Source organism: Ixodes scapularis, unplaced genomic scaffold (assembly GCF_016920785.2).
Source record: "Ixodes scapularis isolate PalLabHiFi unplaced genomic scaffold, ASM1692078v2 PGA_scaffold11__112_contigs__length_91849675, whole genome shotgun sequence".
NCBI lineage: Eukaryota > Metazoa > Arthropoda > Arachnida > Ixodida > Ixodidae > Ixodes > Ixodes scapularis.
Genome location: NW_024609837.1, coordinates 52386069 through 52407233, shown reverse-complemented (window position 1 = coordinate 52407233; position 21165 = coordinate 52386069). Strand labels below are relative to the sequence as shown.

Genomic DNA, 21165 nt, shown 5'->3' with positions numbered 1-21165 from the left:
CAACTGACCAGGTCAGCTTCTCAGCCGTCATCGCCAACTGGGAACCGACCTCTATCGGTACCTCCACCAGGTCCAGCGGGAGATGTGCCGTGGCCAGATCGACCACGGCGGGAACGACGACCGCCTGTGCGGTTTGGGGACTATGTCTCAAGATGAATAACTTTTGGACTTTGTATATGAACATTTCTATTTCTCTTTGATTTATTTTCGATTTTCTCTGTGAATCTTTCTCTTATACTTCCTCTTTATTTTTACCCCTTTAATTACTTTCTTTAGGCTTTGTCTTTTAGTTACTTTCTTAAAATGGGAGGGGGGAAAATGTTGTATCTTCTAGCTAATTACTTTCCGGTCACTTCGTCTTCTTTTGTCCTTTTCCTTTCTACTTCATCTTCTTTACCAAAAAGATTAAAGATAGAGTCTCGTGGCAGCTGTGCTCAAGTGTGGTCGTTCCATTCCGGGTCTCCAGACACCACAGTTATGACGTCACAATCACATACCTCTAGCTGGAATTTCGAACAACCCACAACGCTCACGTGGCACGTGACGTCACGCGCGGAATTAATGTGATTAAAGCATAACATATAATGCGATTTTATTGCTACCGCAGATCTCGAATGATTTCACTTTAAGAAGTAATTCATTTAATTTACCTTAAAGAAAAATTTGAACCCACCACGGCTCGGTTCCGAGCGAGACACCCTATTGACTAGACTTCGTGAGCTACGCTTGCACCCCTAATGAGAAGGTGACGTGAACGGGGCCAGTTAAGACTATCGCGTTCCACTCTTAAGCGAAGCTTAACTGTCCTCCAAGAATTTGTTTTTACCAAATGGCGCTGCAAAAACAAGCGCCTGCCGCGTGCCGAGGTTGACGGTAAAATTACGCTGGCGGTTTTCACTTTGCACCGTAGATTTGGTGACGTTTCTACACGTCACCAGCGGAAGTTTCTTTTGCACGTGATTTCCTGAGCGTCTCAAGCATTGTGTTTCGGTTTCTTGACGGAAAAACTCGAAATGCTCTAGCACTGATTTGCTTACGAGAAGGACGAAACCTTTTAAAAACAGGTATGGGATCGTTGTATCTGCAACATAAAACTTGCCGTGGGTGTTGGCCACGAAACTGCACTAACTTGAAAGTTTTGTGACTAAACTAATGTTAAAGACTTTGCGAATTAGTTGTTTTGTTTTGTTTTGTTTTTTTGCAATATTTGTCGTCCGCTGTGGCTGGCAGTTTGTGCACGAAAAAATTAATTTTTAACTAAGTTTTAGCATTTAAGTTTGTCTAATTGGCATTCTCACTGTGCGTCATTACCAAGGCATCAGCTGTTCATGCGCACAAAGCAATAAAGAAATGAATGAAGGAGTAAATGTAAATGAATGAATGAAATCTAAGTGTCGTTAAAACTGTCCCTTCCTGCTCTAAGGTTTTAATAACAAAGGTACATTTGATGAGCTAATATATTTTTTGAAGAAATTAATGCAATGCGTAAAAACAGAGCAACGACAGACACGTAGAAATATCCCATTTCTTGTGATTTGCTCTTATTATTTTATTAAGTACGTCGAAATGCTCGTAAAAGTATTCATCTCATTTCATCGTCACTAGCTGACAGCAAACAAGCAAAAAAATCATTGTTTTTAATAGTCTAAAATAGCGTTTTCTCAATGAGTCTAACCAATGCATCAACATAATATTTTGTCGCACCAAGAGGCTGGGTTCATAGAGCGTATTGCTCAAGACTGCTACGTGAGTGAAATGTTAAACTGCAAAAGATACTATTTATGAAAACAAACATTAAAATTTAGACAAAAAAAGCGGATTATGTATATAGTAGTTTGTAAGTGATATGTTTGACCATAATTTGTTGTTTCTAGATAATGCTGTAAAAAATGTATGCAGGCATCTAAAATACGAATTTCTATTAACAACGTTTAGGCGGACCAGGATGAACTAAAATCAAGGTTAAGCCCATATAAAGAACCCTCTCTTCGGCCGGATGGAGTAATATCTACACTGGCTGATTATTTTAGCGACAAGGCCCATTCTGATATTATCTGCCTCGTAACAAAGTAAGCAAAAAAAAAAAAACGTTTTGATTATTTTTCTATTTTTCGCACACCGGAATTTATAGTCTTTATTTTTTTTAGAAAAAAACTCAACGACGAGTTTGTTGTGAAAGATGGATATGGTGAGTGCACCTTATGTTATTTTGTCTCAAAAAGAGATCGCTTGAAACCTTCCTTAAATAATGGAAACTGATCTTGGTTAATGGGGCGAAATATGTGGAAACTGCGCTTTAGGAGTTACAGAAAATCATTATTCCCAAAGTGCTTACATCTCTTTCATCGATGCTTATCTGGGAAGAATCTTCTTACTGCTCAAATACTAATAGCTAAAAATGCATCTTCCATCACCTTTGCAAAAATAGGAAATCAAGCTAGGTCCTTGATTAAAATGCATCGCATTCAAGATGGTATATGCAACAAAAGGCTTTGAAATAATCGCAGAACATCAAATACTCGTCTGTAAAATTATTAAATGATCGATACGCGGAGGTATTACTAACTTATTTCGTTTGACTATTGTAACATTCCAAAGAAAAGTCAAAACGTATCTATTGCCATCTTAATCCCCGACGTTCTTCTCTTTCTTTTAGGGCGCAGCTCTCAGGCGCCCGTTTCCGGCTTGAGTGGCGTCGGCGTCGCCGTCGGCGTAACCCAGGTCACGTGACCCCCCAGATCACGTGACCCCCCCAGGTCACGTTACCCCCCAAGTCACGTGACCCCCCCCCCCCCCCCCCCCGAGGTCACGTTACCTCAAGGAGTCACCTATCCCTCAGAACCCTTCCATCCACCTCCTCAACAGCTGCGCTCTAATTCGGCGTTACTGGGAGTTGGATGCGGCTTTCATGTTTTATCGCCCCCCCCCCCCCCCTCTAGAAATTTCGCGCTGCTTTGTCTTCCTTTTTTTGTCTTCTTCGCTTAACGCGGTTTGTGAATTCATTTCTCCTGGAATGATATTTAAAGATATTGGTAATCGTCGCTATTTCTACTGTGTTGTTCGGTCCAGTGTATCACACCGGTGTGAGAAGCCCTTGTTGCACTGTGGTTTTGGTAACTTTGTAAGGCACCTTGAACTGTGAAGCAGATTTTGGCAGGCCTTTCGAGACCAAGACAAAGTCACCCACCCGTAGCTTTCGATGCTCAGTATTGTGACGCTTATCGAAATGCCGTTTCATCTGGTACCGATAGTTTTCCTGCTGAGCATCGGTCTTTCTGCGTTCCTATGTATCTTTTCGCCCTTTCAATCCCAAGCAGGCTGTCAGCAGGCAGCAGCGGAGCTTTTCCCGAGATCACGAAGAAAGGACTGCATCCCAACCCTGCCGTGTAGGACGAATTATGATATGCTACACCAGCCTCAAGCGAACATTTCCAGCCACCTGGAAAGTTGGAGTACATGTTCATACATTGTTTGATGTCTCGGATGGCGCGCTCCGCCAGCCCATTTACCGAGGGACGGTAAGGTGCCGTGAACCACAGGGCTATCCCGCGGTCTTCTGCCCATCCTTTTAGTTTGCGGCTGCGAAAGGCTGGTCCATTGTCCGCAACGACAACCTTTACGATGTGATACACTTCTCTGTTCACCAAAGAGATCACGCTGTCAGCGTCTTCCCTGGCAGATTTTGCTGCCACCATTCGAGTGCACTCGTCGATACACAGTAGAAATTCTTGCGCGTCCTTCACACCTTCGCTCTTTGTTTTTTTATCTCTGCAAAGTCAAGGTGAAGCACTTCAAAAGGTGTCTTGGCGTGTTGAGGTCGCGTAATTTGATCTGTAGGTTGTCTGTATTTAACTTTGTACATTGGGCACTCGTGGCAGGACTTGATGCAGAGTCTTGTGTCATCTTTCCTGTAAGGCCACGTGAACCGTTTGGTCAGCTTCATATACGTCCGCCAGAACCCGTCATGACCACCTGACTCTAGGCTTGTGTGGTACAATTCTAGAATATGAAAAACCATTGTGAATGGAACATAAGACTTTCCTTTTGTGTCAAGTTCTAGCTGTTTTGTTTTTTCCCAGAGTTTTGACGAATTCACTATTTCGGGTGGACGTTACAGAGGACGTTAGCAGAAGTCGTGATATCGCGACGGCGTCTTTTAAGGAAGCACCTGGAGGATGACTTACTTCAATATAAAACTTCTGCAGCTCATTGATCCAGCGAGCTATTTTCCCTTTGGCTCAGTCATTTTGATTGGACTGGTGAATGCTTCATGATCAGTAAAGAGTTTGAATTTTGAACCTTCCAGGTAGGAACGAAAATATCTAACCGCCTTCAGCACCGCCAGGGCTTCTTTCTTTGTGGTGGCGTAGTTCACTTCAGTCTTCGTGAAAGTTGAACTGCGGTATCCCACGACATGTAGCTGTTGGGAAGCCGGTTTCTTAATGTCACGTTGGTAGAGCACTGCACCTGTTGCGTAGTGTGAAGCATCTGTATTGAACTCGAACGGTATGTTGAAATCTGGCAAGTGCAGCACAGGGTCGGATAAGAGGATGCTTGCTGACAAGGTCTTGATACACCTCTTCGCAGTCCTGGGTCCAGTCGAACTTGGTCAGGTAGCGGCCTTTCGTAGCATAGTCCAGGATGAACGAATTGAAAGGTGATACAAGGTCGAAAAACACGCGGAGTGAGTGCACGTCGTAGGGCTTGGTAAGCTCGGAAATACGGGCAACTGATTCTTGTTTCATAATTTTGTTGCTTCGTCCAGACCTCTGCCTAGAAATACAAGTTTGCTTTCGAAAATTTCACTTTTCTTAAAGTTGACCTTGAGGTTGGCCTCACAAAGTGCACCCAAAACTTGCGCCGATTGCTCTTCGTGTTCGCTCTCTGTCTTTGAGTATATGATGATATCATCAACATAGACATGGCACAATCTTCCAAGATAAGGCTGGAGGACGTCGTTCATTATCTTTTGGAACTAGCTGGGTGAATCTTTCCATTCAAAGAGCTGACGATTATACTCATAGATGTTGAATGGTGTTATAAACGCTGTAAACTCGTCGGTGTCCTCTCGAAGAGGCACCTTCTAGAACCCTTTACACATATCGATCCTAGAGAAGTACTTGCATCCTCATGTTTCATCAATTATACTGTGAATGCGAGGCGTTGGAAAAGAAATGAGTGATGTCTGTTGGTTCGTTGCTCGATAATCCGTGCAAGGGCGAAATGATCCATCTTCTTTTGAAGCGTTGGTGATAGGAAATGCCAATGGAGGAATAGAAGGCCGTATGGTGTCAGAATCCACCAGGATCTGCAGCTCTTGTTTTAGCCAGGTTTTCTTTTCTCGCGTCAGGTTGTAAGGTTTTTTCTTCACCACAGTTCTTTCTTGAAGCTCGTACGGCACTTAAAACTTGGAAGTACACTGTGAATATCCCCCTACACACACCAGTTCTGGATAGGTTCAAGACACCCTGCCAGTCGACTTGATGTTGCGAAGAGAGGTTGGGATACCTTCCGAGTCTGTCGAGCATCCAGGTGGTGGGCCAACAGAAACAGTGTCGTTCCAATAAAAATTCACTTTGAGTTGTTTCATGTCTGGGCGTTACAAAAGAAAATCGTGCTCCACTCCGTCAATTGCCAAGGCTTGGGTGTCTGCTGGGTGAGTCTAAAACGTGACTGTCACGTTCAACCACTCGGAGTGCTGTCTTCTGTGGCCATCGTAGCTCCAAACAAAGACTTGCCTTCCTTTAAACATATGGCTTGGTGCGACCTTTTCTTTCTTTATGATAGAAATGGAATCTTCCGTATCTTCAAGAGCCTGTATTTGTTGTCCATTGACTGAAATCTGGATATGTGGCAAACTTCGAGAACTTAGAAACACAGTCTCGATTTGGGTCTTAGGGCTAGACTGCTAACCCTTTTTTATTCGTTTTTTTTTTTTTTTTAGTTCTCACTGTCGATGGCGGATGTGAACTCGGACACTTGAGCATCCGCGAAGTGCGCTGCAGACGAGTGAAATGAGGTCCGCGGAGCCTGGTCGCGCACCAGTCACCTAGCTGTGTTTGGAGATTTGTGTTCGTTCTTTGTCCCTCTTGTTCCTCTTCTCCAGGGATTATTTTCGTCATTCCGGACTATTTGACTTCCCGTCGAAGATGTATGGCTTTATCCCCTCGTATCTGGACCTTTTATTTTCTACACTGAGCGTTGACATCAAGCTTTGCATAATTATACTTGTTTGTGCCATTTGCTGCTGTTGAGCATAAATCGCTTGGAGCACTGCTGCCATATCAGAAGCCGGAGGCGCTTGTGGGACCGTAGGCGCTGGAGTCGCCACTCGCGGCAACACAAGCTTGTGAAAGACAGCCATCTGTATGTTGATCTTGACTGACCCCTTTTCCATCAACTCCTCCGAAGAAATGGTACCTTTCTGGAAGATGAGCCTGATGAGCTCCGGAGATGTGACATGCTTTGGCAGCTCCACGTCTGGTTCATCTTGAACTTGATATCGGTTAAAAACCACTCGGTCTAGGTTCTCAGCAGCAACATATTGTACCCACATGTTCTGAATCCTGTCGGCTGCGCCAAATTATGTAACGTTCCAAAGAAATGTCAAAACGCATCTATCGCCATCTTAGTCCCCGACGTCCTTCCGTTTCTTTTTATTCGCCCCCCCCCCCCCCCCCCTAGAGATTTCGCTCTGCTTTGGCTTCCTTGTCTTTTGGTCTTCTTGGACCATAATTAAACTAAGAAGTAGATTTCCAAAAACAAAAACATATATAAACTCACAAAAAGACGGAATAAAATAACACTGTTTTAATGTTAATACAAATAATTAAAAACATAAAGTTCTATTTATATTTTATATAGTTGTATAGATTTTCTTGGCATGATGACTGCATCTGGTGCGAAGTGAATGGGCAATATTGGGTCCGTGCCCGCCCTCCTCACAAAGTATAGTAAAATACCAATTAATTTGTTACAAGATGGTGTTGCGTATGAAACTAAGGCACATAAACGAAGTATTTTAAAATATTATTGAGTGACTGTGTTATAAACTTTTCTTGTAATAATTAACTTATACTAGGGTGATAAGTAAACTACACCTATTTAATTGCATTATCGATTAATGTGTAATTGTAATTTATTAATTTTGGCGAAAGGTATTTGTAATTGTATTTGGACTACTGCACAGTGTCAGTGACTGCAAAATTTTAACTACGATCGCATTTATTTTTTATAATTTTGTCACCCTGGCGCCTCTTCTTTATACTCACTGGCGAAGATATACTAGACGCCTCCTTTATTGCCCTTCTGCAAACATGTGCTACATTAAAAGCGCTTATACTGCTCCAGAGCGCAAACCGTGGACGAATAGCTGAACAAACTGTCAGACACAGCACCTGCAGAGAGGCACAGAAGGTGCCCCACATAAAGCAAGAGAGCATTGCACTGTGGGGATGAAGAGAAAGAATCAGGATAATTTGATTGTGATAGGCACACTGCATATCTGACCACGACTCCTCTGAGCCATTTTCATAAAGGACGGGAGTTTAAGCATCTTGTAAATTTATTCAGTGCCTACACAACTAAACGACTACTTTGAACCAGATGATAGAGAGGACACTGATATTCTGGTAGAAGTGTACACTATTAAAATACCTCATTTTTATTGCACTCAGAACTAATCTCCGATATAATAGTATTAAAAAATAGGTGAAATAAAAAAGTGTGACAATGTAAACTGTACAATAAATCCCAAGAAAAAAAAAACCAATTCCTATCACTACGTAAAAATGTTATCATATCAACATCATTTAACTCGGCTTGCTCTTCAAGTAAATATATGCAATGTATCACTTTCTAAAATAAATTATAAATGTAATTGAATTACTTTTAAGGCGCTATTAATTGTTTTATTTTAATTGATTACCTCTAGGGCGAAGTACACATAATCGCAATTAAATTACGTTTCCAAAGTGATTTATCGAAGTACGCCTTCATTTGAGCGGCATATTTCAGGTTATTCTGACCAGCAACCTCTCTGTAAGGATGGCTTACCAATATTGCTAGCTTACGCCCGCGGCCATGAGGGATACTCTTTCCACATGCTGCTCAGACTTATCCTGGAAAGGTGGGTATCATGCAAAACAGCTATTCTGAATTGCCTTTTCAGATTGTTTGATGTTATTGCGATCTTGGTAACTCTCTTGATAAATTTTGAAGAAGGTTCCACTTGTTTCTTTCTTTATTATTTATTTATTATTTTTCCTCTCAGATAAAATACCGAATAAACAACAACACGATGTTGCCCCAACAGCTGAGGCAATCTTTTGTCGCTAAACTCTTACTCGTCGCATCTCCTTTCTAGTTTCATGTAACAAAATTTGCCTTGTTTATGTAAACATTTCAGACGAACGTGATATGTACACTACTAAACTTATGCTTTATTATGACTGTAAAGAACCAATCTCTTGTCATATACGCTATCTCACACATTATAAATATATGTTCATAAATTAATTGGTTGCCCTGATTTCACATCAGCTAGGCCTATATTCCTGGCGAGTTTTGCGAGTTTGTTTTATTTGTTTTGCGAATCAAATCGTCTAAACAAGTCCCATGACCCGCGTATAACATTCGCATAATTCAAATTCAATTCATTTATATTATACTTTTAGCATGAAACAACCTTGGTGGAGCTGATTTTCTCACTCGAACATTATTGAATTTAGGTTGTCCTTGAATAATTGCTATATAAGATATTTAGATTATTTTAAGACATTCACTGTTAATTAGCCCATAAAATTAACAAACGAATGAATGTTTCTAACTTTATATCACTTATATTTAAATTTTACCGCATACTAGAAAAAGCATCGCGAAAAATACAGTCACAAAGAAGACAAGAACGCGCCATGTATTCGCTATTTATTCCTGTGTGTGTCCTCTGGCCTTCTTTCTTTTTGATCAGAGAAATCGAAGATGACGATTTCTCTGATCCTCGCGCGCTCCTCGTGCGACCAAAGCATTGGTCAGATAGAAGCGCTCGTGGCCAAACCGTGCTAGGCGAGCTTCGATTTCTTTGTTGTGCTGTGTTAGTAAACACCGGGCTGTGGGGTTAACAAGTATATATATACGAAACGTATTTATTATACGTACAGAGGGGATTCGTCACATCCTCTTGAGTAGCATCATCTGGAGTGACGTGGAGGGGAATAGAAAGGGGAAAGGTAGTCATACTTGCCTCGCCACCCCTGAAAGACGGAGAAAGTCTAACAGGGAGTCGAGGATCTGCTTCCTGTGCTGGTTTGCGAGGTCCGGAAGGGTCCACTCTTCATATGTTGTGGGTCTTCTTGCCTGTGGGGGAAGCTTCTTCCACGCTGCTTCGCAATACCGCGAACTTTCTGCGCAGTCCCACACGAGGTGGAAACATGTCGCCGGGACTCCGCAGTATTCGCAATTGGGGTCAATGCCGGGGTCATTGAAGTCTGTAGGCTTATGTAATCTGGCCTGCCAGACGGGCGTGATGGCCGTGTTTGTTTGGATCCGCCTGGTACTCACCTTTTCCCACCGGTCGTATTCCGGAGGGATCGGATAAGAATTAGGGGGAAGAAGTGAGATGAGTCTGAGTTTTCGGGCAAGCCGCGCCTCTCTTTTTCTCTCGTCTGGGTCAGATGGTATGTCGGGCCTTTCGTCTTGTTCTTGAGGTGCGATGAGGGGATTCTGGCCTTGTGAGGGGCAGGGTACATGCGTTTAGCTGCGCCCTCGCGGCCTCGTTCGCCCTTTCGTTTCTCGGGATGCCTTCGTAGCCCAGAATCCAGTCTATAACGACGATGACGTCGGGTTTTGATTTCTTAACAACGCTTCGTATTTGGAGCGCGATGTCATTCTGCGAGCGTCATCAGTTGTATTCTCAGAGTGCTTCTTGCGAGTATGTGTAAATAATTACGCTTGGTTGTTTGGGGATTGTCTGTGACTTTCATGATGGCTTGTACTATTTACAACAGCTCTGCCGTCTTCGAGCTGCTCGTTTTGTATGTTTCCCGCATGTTTTGCTGCGGGTGGGTGAGCTCCATGCGATGCGTGTGCGTTCAACCTCATTGCTGGCCGCGTCGGTATAGAAGACATCGCTATCACCTCCGAGTTGTTCAATCTTCTTTAGGTATTCTTCACTCTGGTGCTGCCGCCTCCTCTTGTGGTCTTTTCTTTGGTTTTGGGAGATCGGCCTACTTGTAGAGACATCCTCTGTTTCCCATGGGGGTGGCGGATGTTCTGCAATAGTTTTTGTGGTCTTTTCTAATTTCTGCAACATGACTCTACTGTGGTCCGAGCTAGACAGCCTTTTGAGCTGCCCCAGCATCATTTCGTCGGCAATTTTTCGGACCTTGTTGACTTGGGCAGCGTTCTCCAGCTTGGCGATAGGAGTGAATTTTGGAAGACCCTTGATGGCTCTCATGGCGCTACTGTTGAGTAAATTAAGGGTCTCACCTTGCACTCTATTAAGTCGGAGGTAGCTGAGGCCGTACACCGTCTTCGAAACGAGGAGTGCTCAATGTAATCTTTTTAGTAGATCTGCCTGTCCTTTCCAGGCCTTCGTTGTAAGCTTTCGGAGTAGGTTCAATCCATCCGACCATTGGGTTTTTGTTTGCTTCATCCAGGTCGCAGCTTTTTCATATTGCTCAAAGGTGACGCCTAAGATCTTGGGGTTGAGTGCCTTTAGGATGGGGGTTCCATCGATTTTAAGTTGAATTGGTTTGTCGAAACGTGTGATTTTGTGTTTTGTGACAATCATAAAGGAGGTCTTTTTAGGTGAGAGATGGAGGCATGATGTCTCGCAAAGGCCTGTGTTACATCCAGGGATTTTTGCATTGCTGCTTTTTGGTTCCCGGCAATCCATTTGACGGTCCAGAGTGTAACGTCGTCCGCGTATATAGTAAAGTTGATTTTAGGAATGACATCCAACGCGCTCGCTAGGTCAGCCATAGCCATGTTGAACAGTGCTGGGGATATCACAGCACCCTGGAGGTGCCAGTGTTGTTGTGCTGCCAAAGGCTTCTGTTTTCACCAATAACTATTTTATACGTTCGCTCCTTGAAAAACGACTTCATAAAGTTTAACATGTTGCCTCGGATTCCACGTCTTTTTGCTGCTTCAATTACCGTCTTGTGATGAATACTGTCGAATGCCTTCTTGATGTCTAAGGCAGTGGTTCTCAAATAGGGGTCCGTGGACCATTTGGGGTCCGCGAAGGCATTCTAGGGGTCCGCGAAGACTTGTTCCATCAGTCAAGCCCGGCAATAAAAGTTGTCGTTTCTCAGGTCGAGAAGAAATGTTTCAGTTTTCGGGCATGCTTTCTTGCGTGTATATCAATAAGAAAAGTCTACTTCACACTAGCCCTTAATTCTATCATTTTATTAAATCATTATTATATTCAACCTATACCTTTTCCCTCCCCTCACCTCGAACAGCGTCCTCCATCATCTCCGCCAATCCACAAGGGGCCCGCGAAACATCGATGGTTGAGAACTACTGCTCTAAGGCAACTATAGTTCTAGGTTGTCTCTTGAACTGAGGGTTCTCGTACACGTCACGATGTACCATTGCTAGGCTGTCCTGGGTGGACGTCCCAGGTCTAAAGCAGAAATGAACATAAAAGTCAAAGGAACCGAAAAGGACAGGACGATGTTGAGACGTCGTCCTGTCCCTTTTTGTTCCTTTGACTTTTATGTTAATTTCTGCCCCAATCTCAGGTTTATTCAACATGGTTAACATTCACCAGCTCGCCTGCATCCTTACTATTTTATCTCAGGTCTAAAGCCCGTTTGCATCGGATGCACGTCACCTCGAGTCTTGAGGATCCACGAAGGTCTCGTTTGAACCATCTTTTCGAGAACTTTGCACAAGTTCGATGTTAGCAAAATAGGCCTGAGATTCTGTAGAGTGTTGAGTGGCTTTCCGGGCTTGAGGATCGGGACGACCGTTGATCTCTTCCACTCAGCCGGGATTTCTTCGCCGTCCCAGATGTCGTTGTAACTTTCGAGGAGTTCTTCAAGTTGTTCTTTAGGCAAGGTTCTCAGTGCCACGATCGTGACTTGATCGGGTCCTGGGGCCGAGTTGATCTTGGCTGCCGTCAGTGCCTCAAGTAGCTCGCCCATGGTGAATGGTGCGTTCTCGAGTGCGGGCTCTTCAACTTGAAGTGGCTGATAGATTTCGTCCTCTGGGGGTGGATACTGCTGGGGAAAGAAGAGAGTTTCTGCTTGATCGGCAAGTTGTTCTGTTTTTATTTTGTGTTTCTAGGCAATGTTGCTGCCTGAATTTTGTGCCTTGGACTTCTTGCCCGCGAGGCCGCAGTATGCCCGCCTGTCCCTGGGTAGTCCCGTCTTCTCGTTAAACGAGTTGCATAATGTTCTCCACTTTGTTCGACAGACCTCGTTGGCGTAGCGTTTTGCCTTAGCCGTCACCTTGTTTATAGAAATCTAGTTGCTTAAAGTCTTGCGTTTCCTTTACTTCTTGCGAGCTTGGAGTCTCGCGTGCCATAGGTTCACGAGATGTAAGCCTGGAGTCGGCATGTCCTCTTTCACTTCGTAGACCGCTTTACCTTTCTTTACTGCCTGGACAATCCTTTCTGCCAGGGGAGTGTTTCGAAGTCTTGAACGTGGGTGCGAAAAGAGTCCCACTTGATAAAACAGACGTTTTTCTTTGGCACGGAACTATTTATTTATTTATTTATTTATTTATTTCAATACCCTCAGCGCCAACGGTATTACAGAGGGGAGTGGGTTGTATTCAACAAGAAAAAATATACCATTAATAACTTAAAGGCATTTCACATATTAGTTATGTACAAAAAAAATTAGAAACCGCAGTTTGAAACAAATCATCCGCCTGGATTATGGAGATGGAGGTAGGAAGGCGGTTCCAATCCAAAGAAATTTGGGGAATGAAAGATTGTTGAAATGTGTTCGTGCTACATAGGTGGTACACCTACTTTATGAGGATGATCCAGGCGGGATGAAACATAGAAAGGTGGTGTGAGGAGACGTTGACTGAGGTAGGAGTTAGTGTGAAATACTTTATGAAAGAGACAGACACAAACGGGTTACCTTTCGGCGCGAGGCAAGACTAGGCAAAGATAAGTTAAATTTCATAGAGGTGACACTTGCAGTGCGTTGATAATTACTGAGGGTAAAACGAGCGGAACGATTTTGAACAGCTTCTAGGGGGCTAATTAAACGTAAAAGGCTCGGGTCCCAGATAGACGACGCGTATTCAAGCTTTGAGCGTACAAGAGGAGGGAGCTAAAGAAAATTACGTTTTAAATAGCCAAGCATGCGATTACCATTACTAATAACGTATCCAATATGTATTTTCCAGGAAAGATCCGATGTTATGTGTGCGCCCAGGTACTTGTAAGACGATACAGAAAGTAAAGGAACATTGTTAAGACAGTAGCAGGGAGAAACTGAATGATTACGAGACACTCTCATTACTTTGCACTTAGTTGTGTTAAGCTCCGTATGCCAAGTTTCACACCGATGAAGAATAACCTTAATGTCTGTCTGGAGATTGATAAAATCGGAATCATTATTAATTTCACGGTGAATGAAACAATCACCTGCAAAAAGGTTGATTGAGGAAGAAATCTTATTCGGCAGGTCATTAATAAAGATTAAAAACAGAAGTGGGCCTAGTACAGAACCCTGAGGCATGCCGGAGGACACTGACGCGAGCGGAGATGTATAGCTATTGCCGGTAACAGACTGGAATCGGTTAGTAAGAAAGCACTGGATCCAAGCCATAACGTTAGCATCAGTGCGAAGGTTATTTACTTTCAACAAAAGCAACTCGGTGTGAGACTTTATCGAACGCCTTCGAGAAATATAAAAATACGCAGTCTATCTGGGACCCTTTATCAGAACAGAGTGCAAGTCGTTAATAAATATTAAATTTGGGTCACGCAGGAAAATGATTGTTGGAATCCATGTTGAGCCCTGGTGAAAAACATGTTAGACTTCAAAATATTAACTAGGTCAGAATAAATGTAGTATGCTAGTGAGTGAAGCATAGTATGCTAGTGAGTGAAATTGATCTAGAGTTGTTAGGGGAATGTTTATCACCTCCTTTGTGCAACAGAACCACCTTTCCAAGTTTCGGATCGTCTGAGAGGACACCGACATATAGCGACTGGGTGAATATTTTTGACAGTATAATGAAAGAATATACACTTGTGTTTTTTAAAACAATTTGAGTTAATATTATCGAGACCAGCACTGGATAATATTTTAAGGTTATCGATTATTCGAACAATGCCAATGGGATTAATTTTGAAATGTTACATAGACATGAAGTTGCACTGAGGTAATGAACAAAGTGACATGTTACTTACACTGGCAAAAAATTTAACAAAAGCCCCGTTTAAAAGTTCAGCAGTCTTCACTAGGTATAACACAATCGTCCACCCTGATTGAGAATTCGTTCGAATTATTATCACCAATAATATTTCAAAACTTCTTAGGATTAGTAGACAACATATTCGGCAAAGTCTTATCAAAACACACAAGCATAGCATCCTGAATAGCAGATTTGTAAGCCTCATCTGCGTTCTGGTAACCCTCACAACGTTTCGAGCAGCCTATGGCATTTGCAAAGCGAAACAATCTTTTTTTTTTTTTTTTTTTAGAAAGCTTTTTTAGTGTAACAATAAACCAGGGTGAATGATTGTGTGATATTATCGAAGGGAAAGGAATGAATTTATCTGTGAGCAGCGCCACTTGACTCTCAAACAATGTCCACTTTTCCTGAATGGTGCGGTCAGAAAGGTTAATGATAAAGACATCTAGAAAAAAAGGCTAAGTGGTTATTGATAGCTTCGAAGTTCCCTTTGCTATAGTCGCGAATGGCTTTAGTTACTTTAGAGGATTTGTGCTTAGGAATCGTTAGAGATATGTATAACGAACTATGATCACTGAGGCCTGGTAACTGAGATACTAAAGAAACAAGATTCGGCGCACTAGTTAAAACAAGATCAGGGATATTGGCTGACATAGCTGCAAGTCGTGTGGGTTCAGTGACGAGTTGCAAACGATTGAAATCAACGCACAACCTTAAAAAATTGGAACACATAGAGGAATGACAACTAAGAAAAGGGCACGTATCCGACCAATCAATATTCGGATAATTAAAATGCCCTTCCACTAAGTGGAAGAGCAATTTTGGTAGGTAAATGATCACTACCCATGGGATCTAGTAGCACACACCAGCTCGCTTTAAATTGTCTGGAGGTCCACGTGAGGTCGGGCGTAGTGTCCGTTTGATTGCTGGATTGTGCGAGTCTCGTTGTGATACATTTTTCGTGCGGAGAACTAGCCTCTTTCTTCACGCTTAATGGCTTTGCCTCTGTTGTCTTTGGAGTTGTAGCCCCATTCTGTGTGCTTAGCGTTGAAATCTCCTGTTAGTATAGTGGGGGTCTGGTGTTTATAAGTATTCGTAACCATGCGTTGTCTAGCTCTGTGGCGCCTGGACGAATGTAGTCATTAAAAACATTGACTCCGAGGGCCAAGCACCTAAAGATGTTCGTTGCATTCATTTTTTGGTGTCGATCTGAGTTTCCGGTAGAGATTTTTGAACGAGGGTAACTGTTAGTCCGTAGTTACCATTTTTTTATTGTCGATTATTGGCTAGAGAAAAGCATTGTACCCTCTATTCTTGAGGCTCTTCACGTTCGCCTCCTGGAGGAGGATGACATCGGGAGCCTTGTTTTTTGAGTTTTTCGAGGGTGAGCTTAAGCTTGGAAAGTTTTTGTTGGAGACCCCTGAAATTCCACTAAAGGGCCCATACCTTGGTTATTTTCTTTTTTTGTCGTGGCGGTTTGGGTCTGGATGCCGAGGCGGTACTTGCCATGCTGTTTACTAAGGAGTTCGTAGATGAGGTCGCATAGCTTGTCAGCCTTGCTTTCGAGGGATCGGACTCTTCCTTCAAGCGTGCCAATTCTGCCATAGGTGGCTTGTACTTCCGCGATCCATCCGAAGGGAAAAGACGCGTCCGAGCTAGTGTTGCGCTCTCCGCTCTGATTCAGAAGGTAGTTCCACGCATTGTGCATGGAGCTAGAGGGCATCATGGCTGATGGCAGAGTCGGAAATGTTTAAAGGATCGCAGAAACTCTTGCGACGGTGTTTGTTGCGACGAGGTTTTTGTTGAGCGACCACTCGCGTAGGAGCTGTTGCTCTGCTATTTTTTGAGTGGACGTTTCACTTTCTTGGGTGGGATCGTGGTTTGGGGCAATCATTGCTCGTGGCAACGTGTGCCCCTCCACGGTCGGCACATTTGGGTTGCAGCTTACAGTTCTCGGACGCGTCGTGTTCATGTCCACAACTGCTTCAGCGCTTGATATTTATAAGACAAGGTGACAGTTATAACACACCATGGGCCTAGGTCCGTATGAGGTGACCCTAAAGGCCTCACAGGCGTACCGGACGTAGTTTGGTAGGGACCGGCCCTCAAAGGTAATGAAGACCGTTTTTCCTGACTGGCCGATGATTCTGGCCAAAAGGGTTTCATGGGCTTTGCACTTGAGTTATTTTGTTAGCAAATCACGAGTCTCGTCGTTGTCGTGTCCTCGCAGATAGATGACTCCCTTGATTTGCGAGCTTGAGGTTGGCACGTATGGCTTCATTTCAAGCACTTTTTCTTTGCGGTCGATTTTGCCTGTTGTCATGAGCTTTTCGATAGCCTCACGGTTCTTCGTGGCAATAGCGATGGTGGTGGAACGTTTATTCGTGTGAACTGAGCATTCCTTGTTGCTTACGCCAGTCTTGGTAATAGCGTCGCGAATGTTCTTGCTCGCAATGCTGTAAACGTCTTCGCGACACACGGGCTTAAGGACGACCGTGTGCGTGGGTGTCTGTGACATGGATTTATCGAACCGGTTACGTCGGCGACGTCTGATGTATTGCTTCCACGTGCCACCTTGGTTGTCTTGTTCAATGGAGGCCGCAATACCATTGCAATTGGCGAGATTTTGTGTGCCCTGGCTCGAAGCTTAGGTGCGAGAAGTCAAATGTTGTGACTCGGTGTTGTCGCTGGAGATTTGGTTCATGTAGTTGTAGAACGCGTTTTTGTTCTGCAAGAATATTGCGATGTCTTCTCCGTGTTCTTCAGAAGTGGTGTACTTCTTTTTGTTCAGCTCTATGCGAGCATGTTATTCTTTTCTTTCTTTGAATGCCTGGAGCTCTGCCCAGTTTTCGTCGAAAATAACGCGTCGTACCTTCTTTGAGGCGAAGCTTCCTCTTGCGTTCGGAAATATGGGGTGACGAGCGACATGTTTCTTTTTGCGGGTCGAATCTCCCCCGCGGCTTGAGAGTCCTTTGTATCGGCTGGGAGGACCGGAAGCTCCTCTTCGATGCCGTTAACTTCCAGAGAGAGATGGGGGGTCGGCACCAGGTTTTCTAACGGATCGTCGGGTCCCGGAATCAGGATCTGGCGGTGAGATTGTTAACTGTGAACCTAACCTACCCCCGGGGTCAAAAAACTTCATAAAGCGCCCATTATAGTTCGATCTCCTGCCTAATGGATAACTGTGTTTTTATCGGTAATTTCTAATTAAAACAAATTCCTTATTCCATATCTTCACGACCGAATCTATATGTAACCTGTTTATTAATAAATTATAATACTTCCGCATGCAAAGCTAATTTTCATTATTTATTTAAATTGGGATAGATCCACTGAGCCCACACTACAGATTTGATTATTCACATCTTTAACCAGAAAATTTAATGACTTCTGGACATTAAAATTGGTGTGAAAAAGAAGGTTTGAATAATAATGAATTGTTCAATGTGCGCGAATTTTAATTATGTTTAAACGCCCGCGACAAAAATTAGGCTCACTGTAGCTAGCATCAGAGAACCTACACTAGATCGTCCCGAAGGCGAGAAATGTTTGTCACGAGGCTATCCTACTCATAAGCGGTATCACCAGTTGAATAGTGATTTACATGTTCATCCCCTCTTTTTTATTAGTATTAATATTGGGTTATATCACTGTTTATACCCATCCCCAAAGAAAATTTAACAATATGTGGGGATTCGCCTTCTTCAGAAATAAACCAAACTTGATAATAACGCCATCGGTGTCATCAGCCAAAGACGCGCGCACTGCACGCACGCTGTAGTTTTGTTTCCCCAAGCCCCAAGGCATGAAACTCAGATCATTAAAGAAACACTTATAAGCTATACGTGTTTTACTGCTTATTCAGTTATTTAAGTAGTTAGGATGATTCTTGGGGTAATCTGAAAATATCCTATGTTAATATTTCAGCATACACCTTGGTGATGGTGGGCATGTGTTTAACCTTCCATCAGATAAGCATACAAAAGTGATGGAATTCTTAAGGTACGTAAATTATCATTAAATTTAAAAATTCAGATTTTACAACTTTCGTCCTTTACTGTATACAATGTGGCTAATAGAATAAAATAATGATTGTATGTGTTACGTGGGACATGTTCATGCTCAACCTATACTGAATCACAATCTGTGCTTTCATGGATATACTATGACATGTACGCTAAATCTTACGATAGTCATGAATTTGTCAGTTATGCATAGGATTTGCTTTTTGCTTTAAGCCAAAAAGCACCAATAAAACTGGGCATGTCCTTTTTTAAAGGCGATCGCATTTGTGTGGCAACACGCGAAACATTGAGCTTTTCTGGCGTTTTGAAACATTACGTTTCGAGTGGAATGCATGAAAACGCTTCGACTAGTGCTCTTGGAAAAAAAGAACAAGATTGCGCCCGAGTCTAAACAAAAACGTTTATCATGACGATTTCCTATGAGGATGAGATATCATGGCCCGACTTGGGTTACTCAAATGGGCTACGACTTCTCCAAAATCAGGAAGGGAACAGCGAAGCCGGTAAGCTGACTGCCGTTGAGTCACATCTAAAGAAGCTGTTCATCATACTTAGCACTTCTGTCCAATGCGCCATCGGGGAGACTGTTCAGTATGGCTCATTTTGAGACGCGCGTAGTTCTGGCATTTTAAACAAAATGTGCACGAGTTACGGCCTGTTTGAATTGGAAAGTAATGTCAAAGTATTTTTGTTACTTTTAAAAATCAAGTGTCACGTGATATCATTACTTTTATTTTGTGGTATCTGTGTGTCCTTGTATTGCTTTTTTTGTGCGATATGCCCACTTCTCTAACTGTGTGAGAACACTTTAAAAATGTATATCAAAGCAAATACTTCAGTCAGAGACACTGAATTATTGTTGCCAGAGTTTCGACATTTTATGATTATGCAACGTTTTGATGCAAGGTGCCGACTGCCTTCTGGCTTTCGCATATCGCTGATTGGCTAGCTTTAACTACTGTAAATTCACAGCCACTTGATTAGGGGGCATCATTGAGTGAGTGTGGTGAATGTGGAAAAGGTGTTCTTTGAAACTTAGGGTAATCAAACGACTAAGTGAGAACATGTCAGTCAAGGAAACTGAAAATTGGGTCTGTTTTAATACAGTCATTAACAACTAATTACAAACTAGATTAGTGTCAAATTCTAGGTTCCCCGTAATGCTGAGGCTGTGCACAGCCTATCAATGTCTGCGCCAGTGGCACTTGTCCGGGCGAGTTTCGTCATTCTCATAATGTTCTAAATGTCATTTCGACAAAACGGCGAGCTCATTTTTTTTTGGCTTATCTTGCTCCATTTAGACTATACAAAACTTCCTTTCCTAATAGTTTCGGTTTCATATGGCATTCTCAAACTCTCCATTGCAGCACTGCCCTAAACACCACGATTTGCTATGATGTGAAAACTATTTAGGGTCACAAAACGGCGAGCGAAACAAAGATTTTTTATGGTCTTGGGTTGAAACCAAACAGAGCATATGTTGCCGAAAAATCCGGTAAACGTCTTCCGAAATAGCAACTACAATGCAATGTTTACTGCTCTAGGATTGAACAGGTTTACGGATATGATATATAACAATGTTATCCAGCTACTTTTGAAAGCTGTGGCGGCAGACCATTGGGTAGCAGAAAAGTTCGACGCGCGGGACTACCATCGTGCGCATTACTGAATTAATCAATTCACGAGCGGACATCGGACTGGTCGGACGTCTCCACGCAAGCAATCTAAAAGAACAAAGCCGGACCACGGAAAATACAATTTTAAGTAGCGCGGAAAATCATACATGGAAAAATCTGCGAAGGGACGGGCCTGACTTTGACAGCGAGTCCATTACCTTCCTCGACTTTATTGTTCACACCGACGAGGTGCCGCGGGGAAGAATGTCACCAACATCAGTCCGATTTAACGGTTTCTACTCTTAGCACCACCGCCGACAGAGTTTAGTGGAATTTACACTTCACCTGGCAACAAACCGTTTAACAATGGAATATCATTTTTAACAAACTCATTTGCCGACCTATCGAGATTAGTTCTATCGCAGGAGATCCCTCTTTTCAAACTTCCGGCGCAGAGCTGATGGCGCAGCGCCATATCGCAAATGCCTTATGTTTTTCTTGGGTGATGCCCACGCTGGGGAAAAATCCCTGGATATTCTAATTCATGTGAATACCGCTTTAATGGCGCAGCATAAATATTATGCATTTTCAACTGTGGTGCATGTCCGTGTAACTATGATCGGTTAAAAAATTCACGAATATTAGTTATTATCCGGAAAGAAAAAAACAAAACCGGACAGAACAGTCAATATTGTTTATTACCTGTAAGTCTGACCTTTTGTCAATACACTCAACACAAATTGAGTTATATTAAATAAATCAATATTTTATGCACTTGAATCTAGAACGTGCAAGCATGGACGCGAAGACGGGTCAATACCCATATCTCCAGGTGAACCACACCCTCCACGTAAGTTAACCGTTTTTTTATTACAAAATGGGTGACGAGTCAACTCTTATATGTAACTACATTTTACAGGCGTTTGACCTTAAAAAATATTTTATGCAACATAGAATGAACACATTTCATCCGAATATAACGAAATTATTTTATTTTATTTAGGTATGTCCTATGTTGAAGTTACTATGATCCTTATATGGTTCAGTAAAACACTCTTTGTCTTATATTTTTGTTCTAACCTTCTGGCACATTTCTTCCCCTTTCGACAGCGCAACTCGTTTAACTTTCTAATCAA

At 42.8% G+C, this 21165-nt stretch overlaps 1 protein-coding gene across 1 annotated transcript in view; it reads left to right on the top strand.

Annotated features, from left to right (window-relative positions):
* LOC115333095 overlaps positions 1–21165 on the top strand; it is a 46476-nt gene that overhangs the window by 16431 nt on the left and 8880 nt on the right. Inside the window, exons 4-8 of the mRNA XM_040219832.1 lie at positions 1936–2069; positions 2148–2188; positions 8017–8128; positions 18316–18390; positions 20815–20879. Coding sequence (XP_040075766.1) covers positions 1936–2069; positions 2148–2188; positions 8017–8128; positions 18316–18390; positions 20815–20879 — 427 coding nt within the window. The remainder of the gene's footprint in view (positions 1–1935; positions 2070–2147; positions 2189–8016; positions 8129–18315; positions 18391–20814; positions 20880–21165) is intronic.